General features: G+C 38.8%; 2 protein-coding genes across 6 annotated transcripts in view; one reads left to right on the top strand and one right to left on the bottom strand.

Moving 5' to 3' along the window:
* Eip74EF (Ecdysone-induced protein E74) overlaps window positions 1-20780 on the bottom strand; it is a 128020-nt gene that overhangs the window by 83322 nt on the left and 23918 nt on the right. The window lies entirely within an intron of this gene.
* Window positions 162-17209, top strand: Lsm11 (U6 snRNA-associated Sm-like protein LSm11). The gene is made up of 5 exons (XM_046624436.2): window positions 162-500; window positions 655-727; window positions 9818-9969; window positions 12922-13060; window positions 16783-17209. The coding sequence occupies exons 1-5, from the start codon at window positions 327-329 to the stop codon at window positions 16971-16973; spliced, it is 729 nt and encodes a 242-aa protein (XP_046480392.1). The 5' UTR covers window positions 162-326; the 3' UTR covers window positions 16974-17209.

Raw genomic sequence — 20780 nt, 5'->3', positions numbered from 1 at the left:
GCCGCTGTGCAGCAGAGCAGCAGCAGCAGCAGCAGCAGCAACAGCATTATTATAAGGTAGAAGGTAGAGAAATGCAGCAGCGGTTCGGTTTACGTAATTCACCGAGAAAGAACAGTTAGAAGGAAAGTTTTCTCCGGAGGTTAACATCCTCCGACGCAATTTTCCTTCTCCTTTCGCTCCCGCCGCTTCGTTGATGCGTTTCATAACGTTTCCGTCGCCCTCCCGCAGCGGACTTCGATTTGCTCGGTGGGTAAAGAGCATCGCGCTACCTTTCGCAGCAGCTGCGTCTCCGCGCTGTTCAAGACCTTTAAGCTTCGATATCAAAGATGGAGGGCAGTTCGTCGTCGGACGATTCGCTGGACGCTTCAAGTGACAAATTCGAACCGCTGAAGGCCCTCTACTCCCCGAAATTGCGGCTCCCCGTGCCCGGCGCAAAGGTCTACGATAACCTGGGAAGTTACGAGTCAAACGCGAGGGGTCAACCGCGGCAAAAATCAAGAGTCAGTAACGCATCTTCGTACATTCCTCGTTCGATTGTCACCACTAACTCACCCACGTGCGTCTGCGTCTTGTTTTGTTCTTCCCCACTCCGATGCTTTTCTTTCTTCCATCCCCACCCAACGTCCATGTCGTCGCTAATGATTGCTTGTTCAGGGACCCGGTAGCAAGGAAAATGCGGAACAACTCGCCGGGGCTACACCGAAGCGCAGATTTCTTCCTCATCAAGGTAATTCGATTCATATTTATAACATAGTTTGTACATACACATGGGTTAGGTTAGGTTCGTTTTCAGCACGCGATGCTTCAAGGTTCGCTCCGTCGACGCGAGATGGCGGCGGTATCGATTCAGCCGCGTTTTGTTAACGCGGGAAAATAGAAACAGAGAATAGAATTTCTTCGGGATGTAAACGAAATATCATTTCGAAATCGGTGAAAGATCTACATGTGCCGACATCACGTTTCGTACTTACAGTTAACCTGGAAGCTACAACTCACATGCTATTAACAACGTATAAATAGTATAATACCACGTATTTATTCGAACACTGTACGCAATGTTAATTATGCATGTCAGTTACGATAGAGTAATTGTCATAACTTGTTTACGGGGTCCGATTAGTTTACAGGAGTGTGTGTGTATGTGTGTATTATCGTTCCGCATCCGTCAAACAAGAAAGGAACGAAATGCAGAAAAAAAATAAATAAATAAATAGACGTGAGACTTATTCACGTCGTCGCGACAGGTCAATGATTATATAATTTAAGTACGTACATAGAATTTTCAAATTACAATAGATTATACTTATGTCGTTCTGCGTCAAGGTATATAACAATTCATTTGAAGAGAAAAAGACAAACTTGGTTGCGAGTAACGTGTAACTGATGTTAATTTACACAAGTACGAATGAAACTAGGTCACTTTGTACCCCCCCGTCCACCCCAAATTTTTCTTCCACCCCCTGCTTGTCGGTAAAACAACGTCTTGTATAAGGAAAACAAATTAATTTACCTATTCAGTGATTCGCCAAAATTTGAATAAAAAAATTTCCGTATTCCCTGAATTTCCCGCGCATTCACACTGCACTGTATACCTATAACGGACATGAATAGAATAAGCGTTTAAAATGAAAAAATATCCGGGGTCATGTATGTACCTGTACGTACGTGTTAATACATGTATACACAATAGGTTATATTTAACGCGTGAAGCGCGTGTCCGCGGGGGTGGGAGAGCCAGTGGGGGTAAAAAAGGGGATCCGCGGCGAATGGACGGGGGTGGGTTCGGTGTAATATAGGTGGCGACGTGTGTGCGGAGTGCAGCACTTGTTGCGCCCGGACGTCGACCCTAGTCTCAACCAGCGGTTCGTCTCTCCTCTCTTCTCCTCTCCTTTCGACTCGGACACAACGGCCGACCGACCCTCATCCCGGGTGCAGGCAAAGTACATCCGCGATATGCGTACTTGCGAAATCGCGGATATTTGCATGAGAAATTGTCGAGAAACCAAAAAAATGATTTAAAAAAAAAAGTTTTCTTTTTTCTCCCCTAAGAACGATCAATTATATGTGTGTGATTACTGTCAACCGGTAGATAGTATCTTTTTATTTTTCATTTCCTTTCCTCTATCCTTTCATTTTCAGAGTGTTTTTCTCACAAACAATGGGGCGATACAGAATAAATACTAAATCCTCGACCAAATCTAATCAATTTTAAAATTCAGACGTTTCGGATAATACACGGAAGTGGTGGCGTATTACGAGAGCTGTACGCAGTATCGAAATCAAGACGAATATCGTGCGACGTCCATCATGTTTTATCGATAATTTGAAATTTCACCCCGCATATAATTTTCATTCTGGTCATACATATTTTGTAAACGACCATCGTCCTCCTCGTACTTCTACTCCTCGTTATGAGCAACGCAAATCCAAGCCTCGACACTTTCTACACGGTTTACATTATTCTTTTCGACTGGATTTACACTTTACAACCGCGTGGTGTGCAGGAGGTCAGGTTAGGCTAAGCTAGTCTGCAGTAGGTTACGTGCGTAACATCCGTACCCTGCAAGTTTACATACTTACCGCGGTTGGGTGTACGTAAAAAGTATGTACATATACAGGGATGGGTATATAATGTATAATATGCAAAGTGTGCAACTCCTACACATCAAACACCCGACACTGCAATATATATATAATATACTGTAAATATCACTGACTGCACAGAATAAACGACAGAAAATATATATTATTATACACCTGTTTACCCATACTTCAATGAAAGAATCAGGAGAAGTGAAATTCTCTTATTATTCTTCATACGTTGTAATAGCCAAAATTCAAAGATCAAAAATCAATGGACGTAAATTTTTTAACTTGACCGTGAATATTTCTACATGCTCTTTTTCCTTCTTCCGTTTCTACGAAAATTGACACCTAATGTCACACTAATTTTGAACAATACTACAATTTTTTTTTTACCTCCATGCATTACACATACAAACTTCGAAAGTAAGTCGCAGGAAAATTGTATGCATACGACTGAATGGAAACTTTAATTGTCGGGTCTCCGTCTCCATAAAAATTGTAAATATAAAAAGCAAACGAAATGATCGATCCTTTTATTTTTTTTTTTTTGTTTTTTTTCTTTTCTTTATTTATTTTTGCATACAAAACGTATTATACATACGTACATCATATGCTGGCAAACGGGGAGTGGACTATCCTCGCTCGGTCCCGGGCCGCGAGCGCAAAGTCACCGAGGGAGGGGGAGGAGATTATAACGGAACATTTGATAGAGCTCGCGCTATGCATATATGTATACTATATACGTACATATATACCTACACGCATATACACGTATAAAGTAGTTCACCCCGTCAGACTGCACAATATACAACCTATATTGATGTAATTAGATCGGAATAGACTGTAATGTATTTTATAGGTATATGCAGGTATAATAATCATACATATGCATACGATATAGATTATACACCGCGAAAGAAAGGTTGAAAAAAAAAAACGATGGCTTTTTCTAGCTGCTCTCTATTGGCTGAAAATTCTTCGGTATATGTATACACATATCACGTAAGTTAAGAATCTTGCTATCTCTTTCTTTCCACCCGTGCAGCACAATTCTTTGGTTATTTTTCAATCGTTTTCATCAATTACCACGTATATAAATGAATAATCGCATGACTTACATGTTTATCATCTTTTCATCAGGCTCTCTCCAATAATATTATTATGATTGTTATTATGATTATTATTATTATTGTTGTTGGTTTTTTATTTTGTTTGAAAAAAAAAAAAACAAAAAAAACACCAATCTCTCAAAATAAGCGCGCGAATATGTATAAATATATCAATTGTACAATTGAATCAGTTGACGTTAAAAATAAAATTTCTAGTCACGTGAAAGCTTATAACCTGACTTTAGTAAATAACGTTGAGAAAATAATTTATAGAGAATACCTTTTAAAGATCATATCGCTTTCTTTTCATCAATGGATAAAAACAGGGGTTGGGGATTGTTATCTGATAAAATTTGTCAGAGCTTTATCGGTCGTGGATCCGTGGATGTAGAGAAGGACACCCGTTACATGAAACGATCCAATTCCCGCGCGCGTGGTGCAGGCAAAGGCACGGCAAAGCCGGCTCCTCCTCGACCTATCTCAACGCCAGCAGACCTCGTGTATGTGTGTGTTTTCCCGTGGATCTCCGCGTACAAAATAAACGTAAAATCGCACGTCCATACTTCCTCCTTCCGCCAATTTCGACCTGGATATTAGTTGTTTGAAAAAAAGAACAAAAAAAAAAAAAAAATAAAACATCTCCCCATCCGAGCGAGAAACAAAAAAAAATACTGCTCGATCTTTTCTCTCTCTCTCTCTCTCTTCCTCCATCTCTTCTCAGATTGCTATTCGGTATCCCTTGGTCTCGCGTGTGCGGAAAAAAAAGGAATATTTGCAGAAGAAAAAAAAAGAAAAGAAAAAAAATGAGGAGGGAAAAAGGGCCGGGCAGCGCAGAATCTCTCGCGTCTTCCCGGGCGAAACTAACAGTACAATTCCGCGCTGGCCGCGTTCGCCCGATCTCTCGCGGAAATTTGCGGAGCCGCATCGTATGCAATATAATACGTATAATACCTACGTATTCGTATGAGTTTTGCGCGCGTCTGTATATCCATACGTACACACGTACCGTGTTCCTCCTCCCCGGTGCATATGCTATACGTATAATAGTATAGGTATGCAAGCGTGTGTTTGCAAGCAGAAACAGCAGCAGCAGCAGCAGCAGGAGGCAGAGAGGCCCGACCGACTCTCGGGAGCGGTGGCCGGTCGGCCGTTGAACTCAGGGCGACTCAACCTGGGGATCGTCCTCATGATCGTCTAACGTCTCCCGCTGCTGCTGCTGCTGCTGCTGGTGGTGGTGGTGGTGTTGTTGCGTGTGCAGTCTTGCGGAAAAAGCCCTACATCGCTGAATTATACATAGATATATGAAGTAAAACATTTGCATGCGGTCTGTCCCAACTTTAGTAACGATATTTAAACCCGAGTACAATGAAAAAAAAAAAAAAAAAAAAAAAACAGGCACACACGTGTATTAACGTTATTTAATTTGCCTTGAAACTCGAAACGCTCCGTCATCGTCGTTCAAACAAAAATCGCGACGTTTCTGCAATTTTTTGCGATGCGATTCGTTTGATTCTTCTTCTTCTTCTCCGTTTTTTTTTTTTTTTTTTTTTTTGTTTTCTTCGTTTGTTTGGTTTCTGTTTTCCAAACAAGTCGATCGGATTTTCATAGACATGTCGATTATAGGTATTATCGGTCCAGATGAACAAAAAAAAAATAAAACAAAATGAAAATAAAAATGTAGACACTTTCAACCGAATAAATTCGATGCGCAATAATGGTACAAAACGGTAAATCCGAACTTTGACCCGTCAGGTAGGTATATATTATACTCGGGAAAAAAATATATGTATACAATCCCTCACTCATTGTCTCGATGCACAAGACGGCGAAGCATGATCAAAAATAGAATAATAACAAAAGCTGTGCTGCACTAAATTTATATTACGATGCCGGGATCCAGTATTTCGCTGTTATAAATTACACATATACGTTATATATATGTGTGTATGGATGTATCTACTATCATCTCGCGTATTATATGTATTTAAACGTTTGACGATAATTATTTGCGTACAGATGCAAGCATATAATATGTATGATGTAAAAAAAAAAAAAAAAAAAGAAATTCGGTATTTGCACTTTTTTCTACTTCTTGTTAGATATATTAGTTATAAGCATTGTCTCCGTATCCTGCACATTTGTTAATTTATTTTTTATTCTCTCTCTCTCTCTCTCTCTCTCTCTCTCTCTCTCTCTCTCTCTCTCTCTCTCTCTCTCACACTCTTCATTCCCTCTGCTATAGAAAAAATATCACATGCATGCGGGATCGAGACTCAGCTGATATAATTGTCACATTAAATGTTTACGTATGGAGAAAAAGCTAGAAAGAAAAAGGAGAGGCCGTGCGAACATTTAAAAACACATTATTGTATGCATATGAATGTGCCAAATGTGTAAAAAAGTCCATATACATTGCACACGCATAAATGCCGTGCAAATTTATACCGAGATAAATTATACAGTTACGCACCTCGGGGAAGATTTGGGCGATGAGTTTATACTCGACTGTCTTATTATATTATCGTTATCATTGTCATTATTATTATTTATAATAATAATAATAATCATTATTATTACTATTATACACCGTCTCCAGCGTAGCGCCTCGAATTTTTCCTACAGACGTATAAATGTATACGCTAGAGTCAACGGTATTTAGTCGCGTGTTTATCAATTTTTATACACAGGGCATTCCATGACATCTCGATCAAGATTCTACGTCAATGTCTCAGATTGGTTTTATAATTTTTTGTATAAAAGTAAGTACGCGACGGGATACGCAATCTGAATTTTTTGTCCGAATTTTTCGACTCAGCGTATCTGATGTATGGATTAAAAACTTCAGACAAAAACCCCCACTTTCTAAACTTTGAAATAATTCGGAAAATTTTTATCAAATATAACAAAATTTTTGACACCTGATAGAAGATGGAGATTTCATAACTTCAAAGGATAAATAAGAAAAGCACAAAAAAAAAATATATTATCTAAATTATGTTATTATTGTTATTAAGAATGACCATTTTTTTGTATTCATTTTTATTCCAAAAATGCAATCGAATAACAATAATTTTTCATTCTTCTTATTTATATTTGGAAGTTATGAAATCTCCATCTTCTAACAGGTGTCGAAAATATTGTTATATTTTTTTCAATTTTTTTCGGATATTTTGCAAGTGGGAGTTTTTGTTTCAAGTTTTTAATTCATACATCAGGTACGCTGGGTCGAGAAATTCGGAAAAAAAAAAATCAGATTGCGTTTTCCGTCGTGTACCCGCTTTCGTGCAAAAAATTATAAAGTCAATCTAAGACATTGACGTAAAATCTTGATCGAAATCTCAAGGAATGCCCCGTGTTCACGTGCATATAGAATTATAATATTTGAATCTAGGAGTATTCGTAAATTGCGTTATTTTTTTTTTTTTTCTTAAAAATCTGACAATGGAAGAATCATGAAAAAAACAAAGAAAAAAAAATAATTTGATAATAAATATTATGCATTAAAAATGAAGTGTGAAAGAAACGAGCGATCTCGAGGTAACGTATCAAAGAAATAGGTCCGTGTAATACATGCCTACCTACGTGTAAAAATATACGTACCTTGGACGGAAAAGAGGCACAACGAAAAAAAAAAAAAAAAAAAAAATTGTAAAGGAAAGGAAAATAGCGAAAAAACGAAAGGCAGCCGACGATAGTGAAAGTAATCCCCCCTCCCAATGTTTGTAACGTACGTTTGTTCGTAAGTACGTACAAAGTAACACGGCACTGCAGAAAATAGGAAAAGAGAGGAGGCAGGCTAGTAAATTCGCTAAGAGGGGGAAAATCGCCAAATGAAAGTTATCGGAGAAAGCCCTCCGTTACAGTATAGCTTATATGCACTTTGTGTAGGTACATACGTGTGTGAATTATACCGACACAGCTATACGTACGTTGCACAGCCGCCTGTAGCTGTGCTGCAACTGTAATTGAACGTTGAAAAGGAGCAAATCATTCTTATTAAACTTATTCATTCAGGGTGGCCACTCAATTCCGCTCACGGAATTCCCTGACATTTCCCGGTTTTCCCTGACTAAAATCATTATTTTTCCCTAACATTTTGATGCACAATTTGTGCAGAAATCACTAATAACTATAGTAACCTAGGTAAAGTATGGCCAAATATATTAAAGTTATAAAAGTTTTTAAAAGTTGTTCGTTCCGTTCATTATGATTTTTGAAAGTTGACAAAAAATTAAAATTTCCATTTCCGTGGTTTTGTTAAGTATATACTTAAGAAGGGGCTCCAAGAAGCGAAATATTTTTAGAGCTATTATTTGAACATTTATGCTGTTCGCAATGAAAATCGAGGTTCGAAGAATTATGACTAATTAACGAATGTGCATCTCTTTGAAAAATAAACTTAAAAATTTTTTTCCAACGGGACATTTTTCTTTTAAGTGTTAAGAATACACCACAATTTATCCAAATATTTAAATTGATATTTAATACAGCAAAACGATTATTTTATGCGGTGTACTGTCTAGACGCGGCGCGTCTATGCCGTAACAGTTACGCAGAGCCCTATGTTCAGCGTTAAATTAAAATTACTAATACTGAAAATAGAATTCCGGGTGCTCGTACTTTTTTATTGGAAATTTCCTCCTCTTTAAGAATCTTTTTAAAATTTTTGCTAGCGCTTTTACTTTTTGAGTTATTTCCAAAAAACTGAGACTTCGTTTTTTCTAGACTATTAGGCGTCGGTGAACGCGCGTCTCCACACGCAGTGACGGCCATAGATAAATCAGACCGATGTCTGCTCGTACTACTGAATTCATGTGACAATCAGCAACTAAGCTTATAATCGTCAATAAGAAGAGAAGAAAAATTGTGACGATGCGGTGATAGCATCTCAATTTTATGGACAAAGCTTTTGAAATCCGTGAGTTCTATAAAAAGTCCCTGACCGACCAAAAAATTCCCTGACATTTCCCTGACTTTTCCCTGACATACAAAATTCCCTGACATTTCCCGGTTTTCCCGGTTTTCCAGACGGGTGGCCACCCTGTCATTGTTTTTTCCACATATTGATTATGTATAATATATATTATATATGCAAGTAAAACGGTAACAATAATACAATAAACACGTTTGCGAAAATATATGAAACTTGTTTATTGTAACTGCTTGTCGCGGGAATTATTGCGCATAAAGATATATTGAAGATACAATGTTAAGAAAAACGAAAAAATTGATTATCGTTACGCAAGACAAAACGAAGAAAGAAGAGTAAATTTATAAAATAAAAATCAGATGAAACTGTCACTATGAGCGGAAAACAAAACCCGACAGTTCGCGCAAATTGATGTCGTTGATGGATATGTGTATGTCATAGTGTCCCAAAAAAGAAAAATCGATTTTTCATTTTTCTACCCCTCAAAACTTGAGGTTTTATAGAAAAAAACATCCTCGTAAAAAGGGAGCTCTGCATCTTAAGCGGAAACCGCCGGTCATTGGACGTTGCTAATTATAAGAACCAATCAACGTCTGCCACGAACTTTTTGGAAGGAAGAATTTGAGACCATGGGGATTCTGTTTCCAATCACGAGAAAAAAAATGTCATTAAATAAAAAAAAATTATATTCCCGATGTCTGATTTTGTATAAATTTTTTTGTATAAATTAGAAATTAAAATGACAAAAAACAATTATTTGATGAAATTTTCCTTCTTATAATTTGAAATACAATCCCCGTCCTCCCTAATTTTTCCTTTCAAAAAATTCGTCTTTCATATGTTGTTATAATTAGAAACGTTCAATGAGCGGCGGCTTCCACTTGAGCTACAGAGCTCTCTCTTGGCGAGAATGTTTTTTTCTAACAATAAACCTCAAGTTTTGAGGGGTAGAAGCATGAGAAATCGATGTTTTTTTTTGGTTTACCCCAGTGTATATGCATATATATATATATAATTATATTATATCATATGATTTTGATAATTGTACTTGCAATACGTGTGCATACATATATTCAATGATATTCTTATCTATTTATCTATCCACCTATCTATCTATCTATCTATCTATCTATCTATCTATCTATCTCAGTAACATCTTTTTCCATATTTCCCTGTATTACATCCTTTATAGAGCCGGTGCCGGGTAGCAAATGTCGAAATAAAGACCGCGGGGGCGCTGCCGCCGAGAATCTCGAAGGAAGGAATGTCCTGACCAGGATGAAGGGCTCTCTAGGCCCGTTAGAAATGCTTCTGCGATGCATGGAGCAGAGAACCCGAGTCAAGGTGCGTACTGTTATAATATTATATGTAAGTACCGTAGATTTGGTTGCGGGCATCGCGTTGAACAATTTTACAATACTATGTAACGGTGAATGAGAAAAATTCCACGTTCAACGCAACAAGAAAACGCTACTAAACGCAGAAATTTTATAAACGTTCAACTCGCATATATAAGTTAATTTTAATTGTAAAATAAAAAAAAAAGAAAAGAAAAGAAATACATACCCGCGATACAGATATAAATGTTTCGATATACTATAAATTTTCAATTATTATCCAAAATAACAACGTCAGGAACACCACATTACTGAACTGCTTATATTTTTTCACAGATTGTGTACGATTTTAATGGAAAAAAAAGTTCATTTCATTCACAACTAAATTGCATGTATTATCTTATAAATAATGACGGATAATCGTCTCTAAGGTGGTTTTTTTTTTTTTTTTTTAAACTCATCAATCAGCTGACGACGAGAAATCCGAAACGTTATACAATCGTTATAGTTAGACGACAAAACTTGCTTCTGTGGGCGAAAAAAAAGTAAAAATCGTAATAACAAGTATACGTGTCCAAAATTCCAACAAGCGTTAAAATTGCGAATCGGGATTTTATTTAGAGTCACAACGGGCGGAAAGGAGGGCTGTTATTTTTTTTTTTCATCGAGAACACAAAAAAAAAACCACATATATATATATATACATATATATATATATACATATATATATATATATATATATATATATATATATAGCGAATTTCTAGCGACTGCACGTTCCGACGTCTCCTGAAATTTAATGCACACGCGCCACAATCAGAGATCGGCCGTTTCCAAGAGCAACGACTAATCTAAGAAACTTCGACAGTGGTCAATTGAGCAAAACTGCTAGTGACAGCTGTAAAAATTTATGAGGTTACCTAAATCGCGGCGAACTGTAGTCTAAAAATTTAAGCCGGTTGGTCACCCTGGCAAAAATTCGCTGTCGGATTGTAGCGCGTCTGCATTAAATTTCAGCAGACGACGGACAATGCAGTCGTTAAGAATTCACCGTGTATACCTATATTACAGAGCCATACAATCGTTCATTCGTTCGGTTCTGACATTAAAATTCACTGGTAAAATCAAATACTTGGTACGTAAAATGTATATCGTAAATTTTTATGAATTTTATTTTACAACTATCGAATAAGCGTGTGCGTGCCGTGAATAACATCTCGACAATTATATGGTTGTAAACACGCATTATACATAGTTTACACAACACGTATAATATACTAAAATTACATGCGTGCCGTTGTTGTAACAACTACAACAACAACAACAACGCCACAATAATCTAGCGAATTCTCTCCTCAAGCCTAAACCACCCTGTACCTACTAGCGTACAACCTTCCGTTAACTTGCCGCCGCCCCCCCCCCCCCCTCCCTCTTAAAAACTCAACACCGAACAGCCCACGCGACGTCGCGTCGTCGACGCCGTTTCGCGGCAATACGACGCAGTGACACAGTTTCGCGTATAAGCGCGTGCAGCCCTTCGATAGCCGCGCGGTGTGCGTACACACGTACGATATCAAACCTAAGTAGGATTGAAGAGGAGGGGTGGAAGGGGGGGGGGGGGGGGGGGGTGAAAAGGGTCAACATACGGCGTCATGGTAACGCCCCTCCCCCCTCCCCCCGCCCAACCCCCACCCCCTCCTCCACCGCCCCGATTCGCAACCCGTCGAGCGCAAGGTCATACTCCTCCTTCCCACCTTCCGAACACCACGTGCTGCACGATGTCCCACCCCTACCCGCCCGCCTCCCGAAAACAAAAAAAAACATAAAGGAAAAGGAAAGGGCGAAAAAGGACTCTCTTTCTCTCGCTCCTTGCAGGCTTGGGCCGAACGCCGCAAGGCCGCGCTTCTCGATAACAACCACCCCTTCCGTAAATTCCCCGCCCTTCCCGTCCCTTGCCTGTAGCCGTTCCACTCAAAGGAGGGACGCGAGATGAGGAAGAAGAAGCAGCACCAGCAGCAGCAACAGCAGTAGCGGGCGGCGATGAGGATGGAAAGCACATCCCTACCCCTCCTCGGCTCTACTTTCTTTCCCAACCTATATAATAGAGACTCGTGGCGCACGCGCGTAAATCGATTCAAAATATACATCAATGTATATATACATGAACAATTAATTGATCTGCAGTCGCGCTCTCGCGGGCTCTTCATTAGCAATACTTTTCACGCGTGATATCGCGGAAAATAATGAATACACTGGCGTAAAATTTTGTTGTGATAACAATTACACAACATCCATGCGGTCGTGAGTAGACCCTTACCCATAGGCGAGACGTTATGGTTGACCGCCACTTGTCAACCTGTCGATTCTAGGGAATTTTTTTCTCGTCAACGGAGGTTTGCTTCAGGTTGCAAGAACGGATGTCAGCCAGTAAAAATTGAGCAAGTTGAATCGCGCGCGCTGCGAGCAGGTCCTTTAAAGATATTTAGAGTGCGTTCCGAAACTAGCTGGCAGCACTAAAAACTCCCTAGGAAGGAAACAGAACCAGCGACGAACTCAGCTGCGCAAAAGAGATAAATAATCGTTTACAGTACTGAGAATTAATTTCGGAAGGCACCTCAAAGATCTTGAAAGGTACTTACCTGCTCGTAACGCGCACGATTCAACTTGCTTAAATTTAATTGGCCGACGTCCGTTCTCGCAGCCCGAAGCAAACCTCCGCTGACGAGAACAAAGTCCCTAGAATCGATCGGTTGACAAGTGACGGTCAACGATAAAATCACCCCTATTAAGAACGTCTCGTTCACCCTACGCAACGGTCACATTTTTACAAAGTTGGCTACTACCATCAACTAAACGAGTTCCGATTTTCCTCGAGCAGATCCTTTCAAAAGAACCCCTCGGTATAAGTATATATTCTCTCTACATTTTCTCTACCGTATTGAAAATAATTATTTTACAGGTGTACACGAGGGGCGCGTGCAGTATTCGCGGTTACGTCTTAGCATACGTCGCAGCCTTTGACAAGCACTGGAATCTCGCACTCGAGGATTGTCTCGAAGTGTGGACGCGCAAGGTTAAAAGAAAAGCTCCGGCACTCGGTAAAGTAACATTTCTATATGACAGTCAGAAAATTGTTCTTCGTCGCAATTCGTTCGCCTGTGCAATACTTGTATTCGCAATTCTTCGTTTTCCATTGCTATTCATTCGAAATTATTCTCAGATTTCTCTACTCATTCTTCTAGAATGTGCATCGCGGCGAGTGTACATTCTTTAAATCATCCGAGTTTGTATCACACATACATATATATCTATGTAAAAAATTTTTACCTTTCGTCTGTTATGATCAATTGAATTGTGCGGGTATAAGTATATATTTAATCGCGGTGTATCATGCGATATCACAGAGATATAACACGTACATGCGCATGAGTAAACACACGATATGTATAATACAGTGTTCACGTTGCGACTACACACATACACACACGCAGGTGCACATATTATTATATACGAGCAAATTTCTCTTATCTGATGATACCTTCCTCTTGCAGCTTGCATCGTTCTGCGATACACGGAACGTACACACGCACACGATATTATTTATACGTTCAATACACGCAATCATTAACGCGTATATGTCTATGTAAGCTCCTACATTAATCTCCATGACCTCGGCCAATATCCGCGATGCAATATACTTATCTCGCGCCTGCGTGTGTGTGTATATATATATATATATATATATATATATATATATCTCCGAAATAATAGTGATAGCACTCATCGTAAGTAGCGAGGCAAGTTTCTGTTTCCTCATTCATTTATTTTCAAAATTTTAGACGCCTTGTAAAATTTATAATTATTTTATACCGATACGCATTACATTTCCTCATCCCCACGATCCAAACAACGCATCATGTATACGTATATTACATGTTTTAAATTTTTCGTTTCTTTTTGCTTGTTTTTTTTTTCTTTTTCTTTTCTTTTCTCGCCCGTCTCCTCTTCGCTATAATATAACAATTATTGTCCTTAACCGGGAACATTTGAACTGGACGAAACGTTTCGATATACGTATACGCAAATATATGTGCGTAGCGGTAATACGTATGCCATCAGAGTTACACAACAATTATGTATTCATATCGTAACAAGAATAATGAAAGAATAACGAGCAAGGTAGAAAGAAAAAAAAAAAAAAAAAAGAACAAAAAAACGAAGAGAAAAGAGAGACGAGGGATAAATAAAAATCAGAATAACAACGACGAGGGTAATGAAACTCGTGCAATACAAGCGCATACACACATGTTTAACAAAATATAGGTCGCAGATTTAGGTAGACGTATATAGGGCATAAGCATATACATATAGACTTATTGTTAATATCTACACTTGCAACGCATCTCGTTACATTACGCGCGAACGCACGCGACACAGGGTAATATTGAAACTCATGTGTGACACGTGTGAAATTGTTGGTCCGGGTTCGGGTCCAGGTTTTAGGTTATACAGGGTTTTAGGTTAAAGCCAGAGGTCGGCCTTGGCAACGTTCCGGGGGCGGTGGTAGGTGGTCGAAGAAGAAGGGGAGGGAAAGGGAGGCGTCGTTCGTTCGATATGCCCGCCCGACCGTCGGTCCTCGTGCCCTATATCGCGAGATGATCTCTTCCTCGATGTTCCGCGATACGTTCTTCTATATGCATATCGATCTATTCATTTATTGTCTTTGTTGTTGTTGTTGTTATTATTATTATTCTTACTACTCTACTCTTTTCTCCACAAAATTTTCAACAACAACAACAACAACAACAACATTATCTCAAAGTATAGTTTATTATACACAGAGATTCTCAGATAAATGCATACGTGCGTATATATGTATATTAAATACATGTACCCGCGAGTAATATAAGAATAACAATAAATAACAACATGCGATCACGGTACGCAATTAGAAGAATGGACTGAAACGGACGAAGGAAAGAAAATAAAAAAAAAAAATAAATAAATAAAAAAACCAATCATATCGAAAAACCAGGAATAGAGGTATAAAAAAAAAGTTGCAACAAAAATGGCAGGGTTGGGCAGGGCGAACGAGGCGTGGAGCAAAGCACCGCGGGTGGCTGCAGGGCGTTGTACCCGCGGCGTCGATGCGAGTTCAGGGTTAGTTGGCCTAGTGGCGTACTTTGGCGAGCGAGTGAGCTAGCGGGTGGGAGGGGGGTGGGGGTGGGGAAGGCTGTTTTTGGGAGGGAGGGGATGAGGGCGAGGCAGGGGCGAGAAATAGACGGCCTTGAAGGGTGCCTACCGGAGAGGATCGATGTCGTGGGCGCAACGAGGAAAACGGGAGGGAGTGGGGGCGGTGCACGTGTTCCATATACAACACTGCGAAACGCCCTGCTGCGCACCTTCGAAGGGACGGAGAAGCCCTGCCAGGAGCTGTACTCTATCTGCGCATACGTACGCATATCGCTATATATATATATATATATATATATGTATATGTATGTATACACATATACATGTCGGAGCACGACAGATTTTTGTTCATTTATTTCGTTAAATTGATTTTAAAAAATAAACAGTTTAAAATGTATTCAATCTTTTGTCAGAAATGAATGAAAAGGATATTTCATCGAATCAATTTGAATTTCAACTCTCGATGAGTCCACCGTGTCGAGCGTCAAGCGTTAATTTGCAAGCTATGAATATAGCTTAATGACGGGATCTTAGCAACAAGCAAATGCATGTTTGTTTATAACAACGCTTGGACGAAATCGACAGGCAGGGGCGAGCGAGAGAGCTGACCGGACGTGTTCGGGATCGTCACGCTTTTAAACATGAGTAAACCCCGTCAGGATCATCATTTTTCTTCCTCTTTGCCTTTCCTAGGCTTTTCTCAGACACATATGTATATATGTATATATATATATATATAATGTATACGCAACATTCACGATTATCATACTGTTACAGGATAGGTGTGAGAAATATTGTTACAAATTTATATTCCCGCGTGGCTCGTTCGACGAGTAATCAAAATTTTCATTTTTTTTTTTCGTCTGTCTGTGGCGTATTATATTAAACGAACTGAATACGCATGTTTTTACAAGAAATTCATATGTTGAGTTTATTTTTCAATTGTTGTTGATTATTCGAAATTTTTTTAAACCGAGTACGCAATTATTATTTTTTGTATTTTATGATAACGGTGTGTGTGTGTATATACATACATATGTTATACACATATATATATATACGCGCATATTTAATATAAAACCTACAACAAGAAGTTGAACGGTTTATAGAAAGTCGGTTGAGGTCGGTTCAAGTCAAGTGTCAAATAATTTCAAGTGTTTTTATTACACAAGTCAAACTCTCAAAAGTTTTTCAGCCTCGACGGCGATTACACGCCCTCCCCTTCATTCTAATTATATGAAAAATGACGAGTCCGGGTGCGTATGTGTGCGTGTGTTTATAAATAACAACGAAATAACGATAACGATGATAATCACTGCACTGCATCGATCCCCCGATTTTGTTATTTTCTATTATTATACATTATATACACGATATGCGCATATTTCACGTGCAACAAGTGCAGCAATTATATTACGAGTACGAAATCATCGATTCGCATGCGTTCGCGCGTTGCAGCTTGGGTAGTATTTTCTCATTTCATTTCGGATATCAATATGAAGGAAAGAAACAAAAAGTGTAATAATTAAACAAGTATGAAAAAAATGTCGCGATATTCATGTGTACATGTATTTTTCACTACGTGAATATAATAACTAGATCGTAATTTAGTTCGTATAAATTGCAGGTGCTCCTGCCGATTCGTATCAACGTCGCGAATTTGAGGCGAGGAAAATCGAAGACGAATCATACCGGAATACAATTATAAGTAAAACTGTGGTCAAGGAATCCAACGGTAAAACCGAGACCCTAGAACGACACGTTCCGCAGCTAATGATCAGGGGTGAACAAATTGCTATGATCGTAAAGATCGATTGAATATACAATATATATATAGTATATGTATCCTGCATTGCATTGCGTGTAACAATTCAATAAAAATAACAATAATCGATTTGAATTGGTGGACGCGCCGAAACTCGAAGAGACAAAAAATGACCGGAAATCGTGTTGTTGTAAAAAATTCGTCAACAAAATCGTAAGAAAAATAAATTTGCAGAAAAAAAAAAAAAAAAAAAAATTGTGAAAGTACATTATTTTCACCCCTTATCAAACTGTAACAGGCGTGTGAAAAAACATTTCTTTTTGTTGTTATATAAGTGAAAAATAATAATGCGGTAGAAAATTTAACACGTATTATATGTAATATGATTTTGAAAAAATAAAATAAAGAATTATTCACCTCCAATAAATATACGTGAAATTGGTTCGGAACGATTTCGAGTCTATGATTAAAAATTGGTGTGCAGTGGTGCCGGATTACTCTATCCACACTTATTTATACACAACAACTCGACGTTGGTCGGTCGGTCGGTGAAAGCCCCGAGAGTATATAAGCGATCAGAGAATTGCGGGATCCGCTCGCTGCTCACTTTCCCTCTCTGGAGAAAGTTGCGCGGAACTGCAGAGATGCGTGTACACACACACACAAAAGATACGATACGATGGTAAATAGTTACTCCTGCACCTCACACACACACACACACGAACACGACGTACAATCCGAGAACCTGCTGCCGATGTGACCACTGACACAAGGCACTCGAATCAAGGCGAGTTCAGCAAACTAATTACTAATTAGAGCCTCGATCCATCTCTCCGATATGCACAAAACGTTTCCTATACTCGAAACTGGACGCAAAGGTCAAAGCCCTTCGTAACACATACGTATACAGGCGTATGTGTCTCTGTGTATATAACCATAGCCTAGCCGACCATAATTACGCACATCATACAGTGCAGGAATAATTTGTACACCTATTTTGGAGAAAACATCAGCAGGGTTTTTGACCGTCCGACGAATTGCAAGGAAAACAAAAAAAAAAAAAAAAATGTTTATTTTTTTCACACACGCACGGCCGTTTGTTCTCAACGCGATAAAAATCAAATTGCCAATAACCGAGTAGCACAAGTTTTTCTGTTACTACGTACATGCGTTGAGAAACGAAATGTGATTTTGATCCACCTAACCAGGAAAGAAAAAAAATAGAAAATATATTTCTCACGCGCGGTTGAACTCGATTTCGATATAATAAACACCCATGCGAAGTATACATGGGGGTATTTTATACCTATAACGATGACGTAGGTGTAAACAACGCGTAATAAGAAAAGCAAAGGAGAATAAGAATGAATGGAAGTGAGGAAGGAAGGAAGAAACGCGCCTGCACATCGTACTCCGAAGGCGAAACGTTTTAAATAAATTCCTAAATGTCCCTGACGACGTTGGTACATACCTACGATCTCGCGGAATTAACGACGGACTATCGCTGCAAAAGCATAAGGCACGCAGGTCGAAGGTGGCGGTAAATACACACACATACGTAGATACAAACCCATACACGTGTAAAAATATTCTCACAAGGAACGAGACACGCACACTCGAGGATTTGCACTTCCTAGTTGTATGGCTACGTTACATACGATACGATAATTTAAACTTGTGTATTCCCGCATTAAGCGTAATAAATGCATGTATGTACGTACGAGTACGTGTGTGCGATGTTGGCAATATTAAATACAGCAGGATCGCAAGATCGGTTGACTCATGCCGGGCCTTCGTCGGTTAAAAGGGCCTTGGTTCGTGCCCCGGGCAAGGCGAGGAGATCTCTGTCTCATTATTTTGTCTTTACACTGTATATACGTAGGAAAGCGCGGTGCGGTATGATCCGAGTATAATATAAATAACGCAAGTATATCACGTACATTGTACGTCGGGCACCTGTGCATACATCTTGCATGCATACGTACGCACACAGCGAGAAAGAACTTTTCACATGTTTCATTACACGTGTACAATGTTGTGTACTCGACGTATCGTGTGTGTATGTACGGAAAAAAATTTGGCTTCCGAAATGAAACATTTTCAGATTGTGTAGATATAGTAGGGTGAAGACGAGCGATTGGAAAAACAAATCTGATTGTACTTTTATTCCAAGCTATTCAGGAGTCGCGCTAACGTAGGAAAAATACTTGGTGAAATTAAAAAATGTGATTTGGCGTAAAATGTCCCACATTTATAATTAGCGCATACGCGATACCTCACGTATGCATATAAACACGACCATGTGTACGGTATACGACATACGTGTATATTTGTATTCTATAAGCGTCTGTGTTTGTGTATATCAATATATTTGTTCACCATCGTTGTTATTATTTAATTAATCTTGTTATCGTTATTACTACAGACACCACAATTAGTATAGAAATATAGAATATACTGAGAAAATTTTCGAAATGAACGTCCGTAAGGTGAGTATTGCAAATTGAAAAACATTGCGGGGAAATAAGGGGGGAGGCGGAGATTTGAAGATAAATGTCAAGGGGAAAAAGAGTAATTAGAAAAAATTGTCGACCTATTGCAGGTTCGTACGTTATAAAACCGCGGCGACATATATTCTTATACATGCACTGCAAAAAATGAAAGAGAGAGAGAGAGAGGAAAATCGAAAACACAAAGACTTGACCTTCGCGCTATTGTAACAGAAACATTTTACGTACAGTATGTGTATGTATATATGTATATATGTATATATATATATATATAATGTACATTGAGTCGTGAGATGCACGCGTCAACTTTGCGCGCGCGGGATATATAAAAATTATGTAATAAAATCCTTATAGAAAGCTTAGACTTATACGGTATGTGTATATAATAATATTCCATACACTAGATATATTGGAATGAAATAAATCCAGGCTGATTTGAATCGCAGAGACGAAAATAAGAAACGAATGAAAAACCAAAGAAAGAAAGAGAGAGGGAGAGAGAGAGAGTGAGAGTGACAGTATAACGTGATAGGTAAGTCAGGATTACAATTTTTGTCCTACGTTGCGTTGTGCGTGGATTAAAATTTCACCTGTACGGAACATAGAGGAGAATAGAAGAGAAGAGGCATTGCTTTGCAGGAAGAGAGATTATACAGAGAAAAATAGAGAAAGGGAGCAGGACGTGCGATTCCGCGACTTCGACCTCGGGCGCAGCCTTCCGCCATTCCGCTTCGAGCAATCGTTATATGTGTATTTTGTTCAATTACATACAAGTAAAGAAACAAGCACTCGTAATGCGTGCACAGCTTGCATTTTTTAACGGCGTCGGTACGCGCGCGAAAAGGAAGACGAATAGATGAAGGAAAACGAGAAAGAGAAAAGACAAGAAATCAATACACGTACACATGCAATTTAGATGAAACGCGTGATTTTACAAAGAATAACGAACACAAAAAATTCAAAGATACGACACGATTGTTTTGCACATATGTACTGAAAAAACCGCGCCGTTGACAATTGTCGTTAAAGAGTCTCGTTCGATGTGTTTATTTTTCGAAAAAAAAAAAAAAAAAAATCCCCAGGATCATTAATTCGACAATACAGTTTAAAGTTTAACAATTCTTTGTTTACACAATTATTACAGCGAGAATTATCTACGCCCAGCGTATTGTGTATAACTTTACAAAGTCTCGTAATTAAAATCCTCAAACCGTGATATCGCACGACGATGATTTTCTCCTATCCATATTCGTAGGTATACATCTAAGACGTATAATTTGAAACTACTCGTTCAAGTTTTGCATTAAATATATTGTAACGTAGTTTATACACGGCTAATCGAAGGAGGGG

The sequence above is a fragment of the Neodiprion pinetum genome, chromosome 4, assembly GCF_021155775.2.
Source record: "Neodiprion pinetum isolate iyNeoPine1 chromosome 4, iyNeoPine1.2, whole genome shotgun sequence".
In the NCBI taxonomy this organism is placed as follows: domain Eukaryota; kingdom Metazoa; phylum Arthropoda; class Insecta; order Hymenoptera; family Diprionidae; genus Neodiprion; species Neodiprion pinetum.
This window is presented reverse-complemented; position numbering and strand designations above follow the sequence as displayed.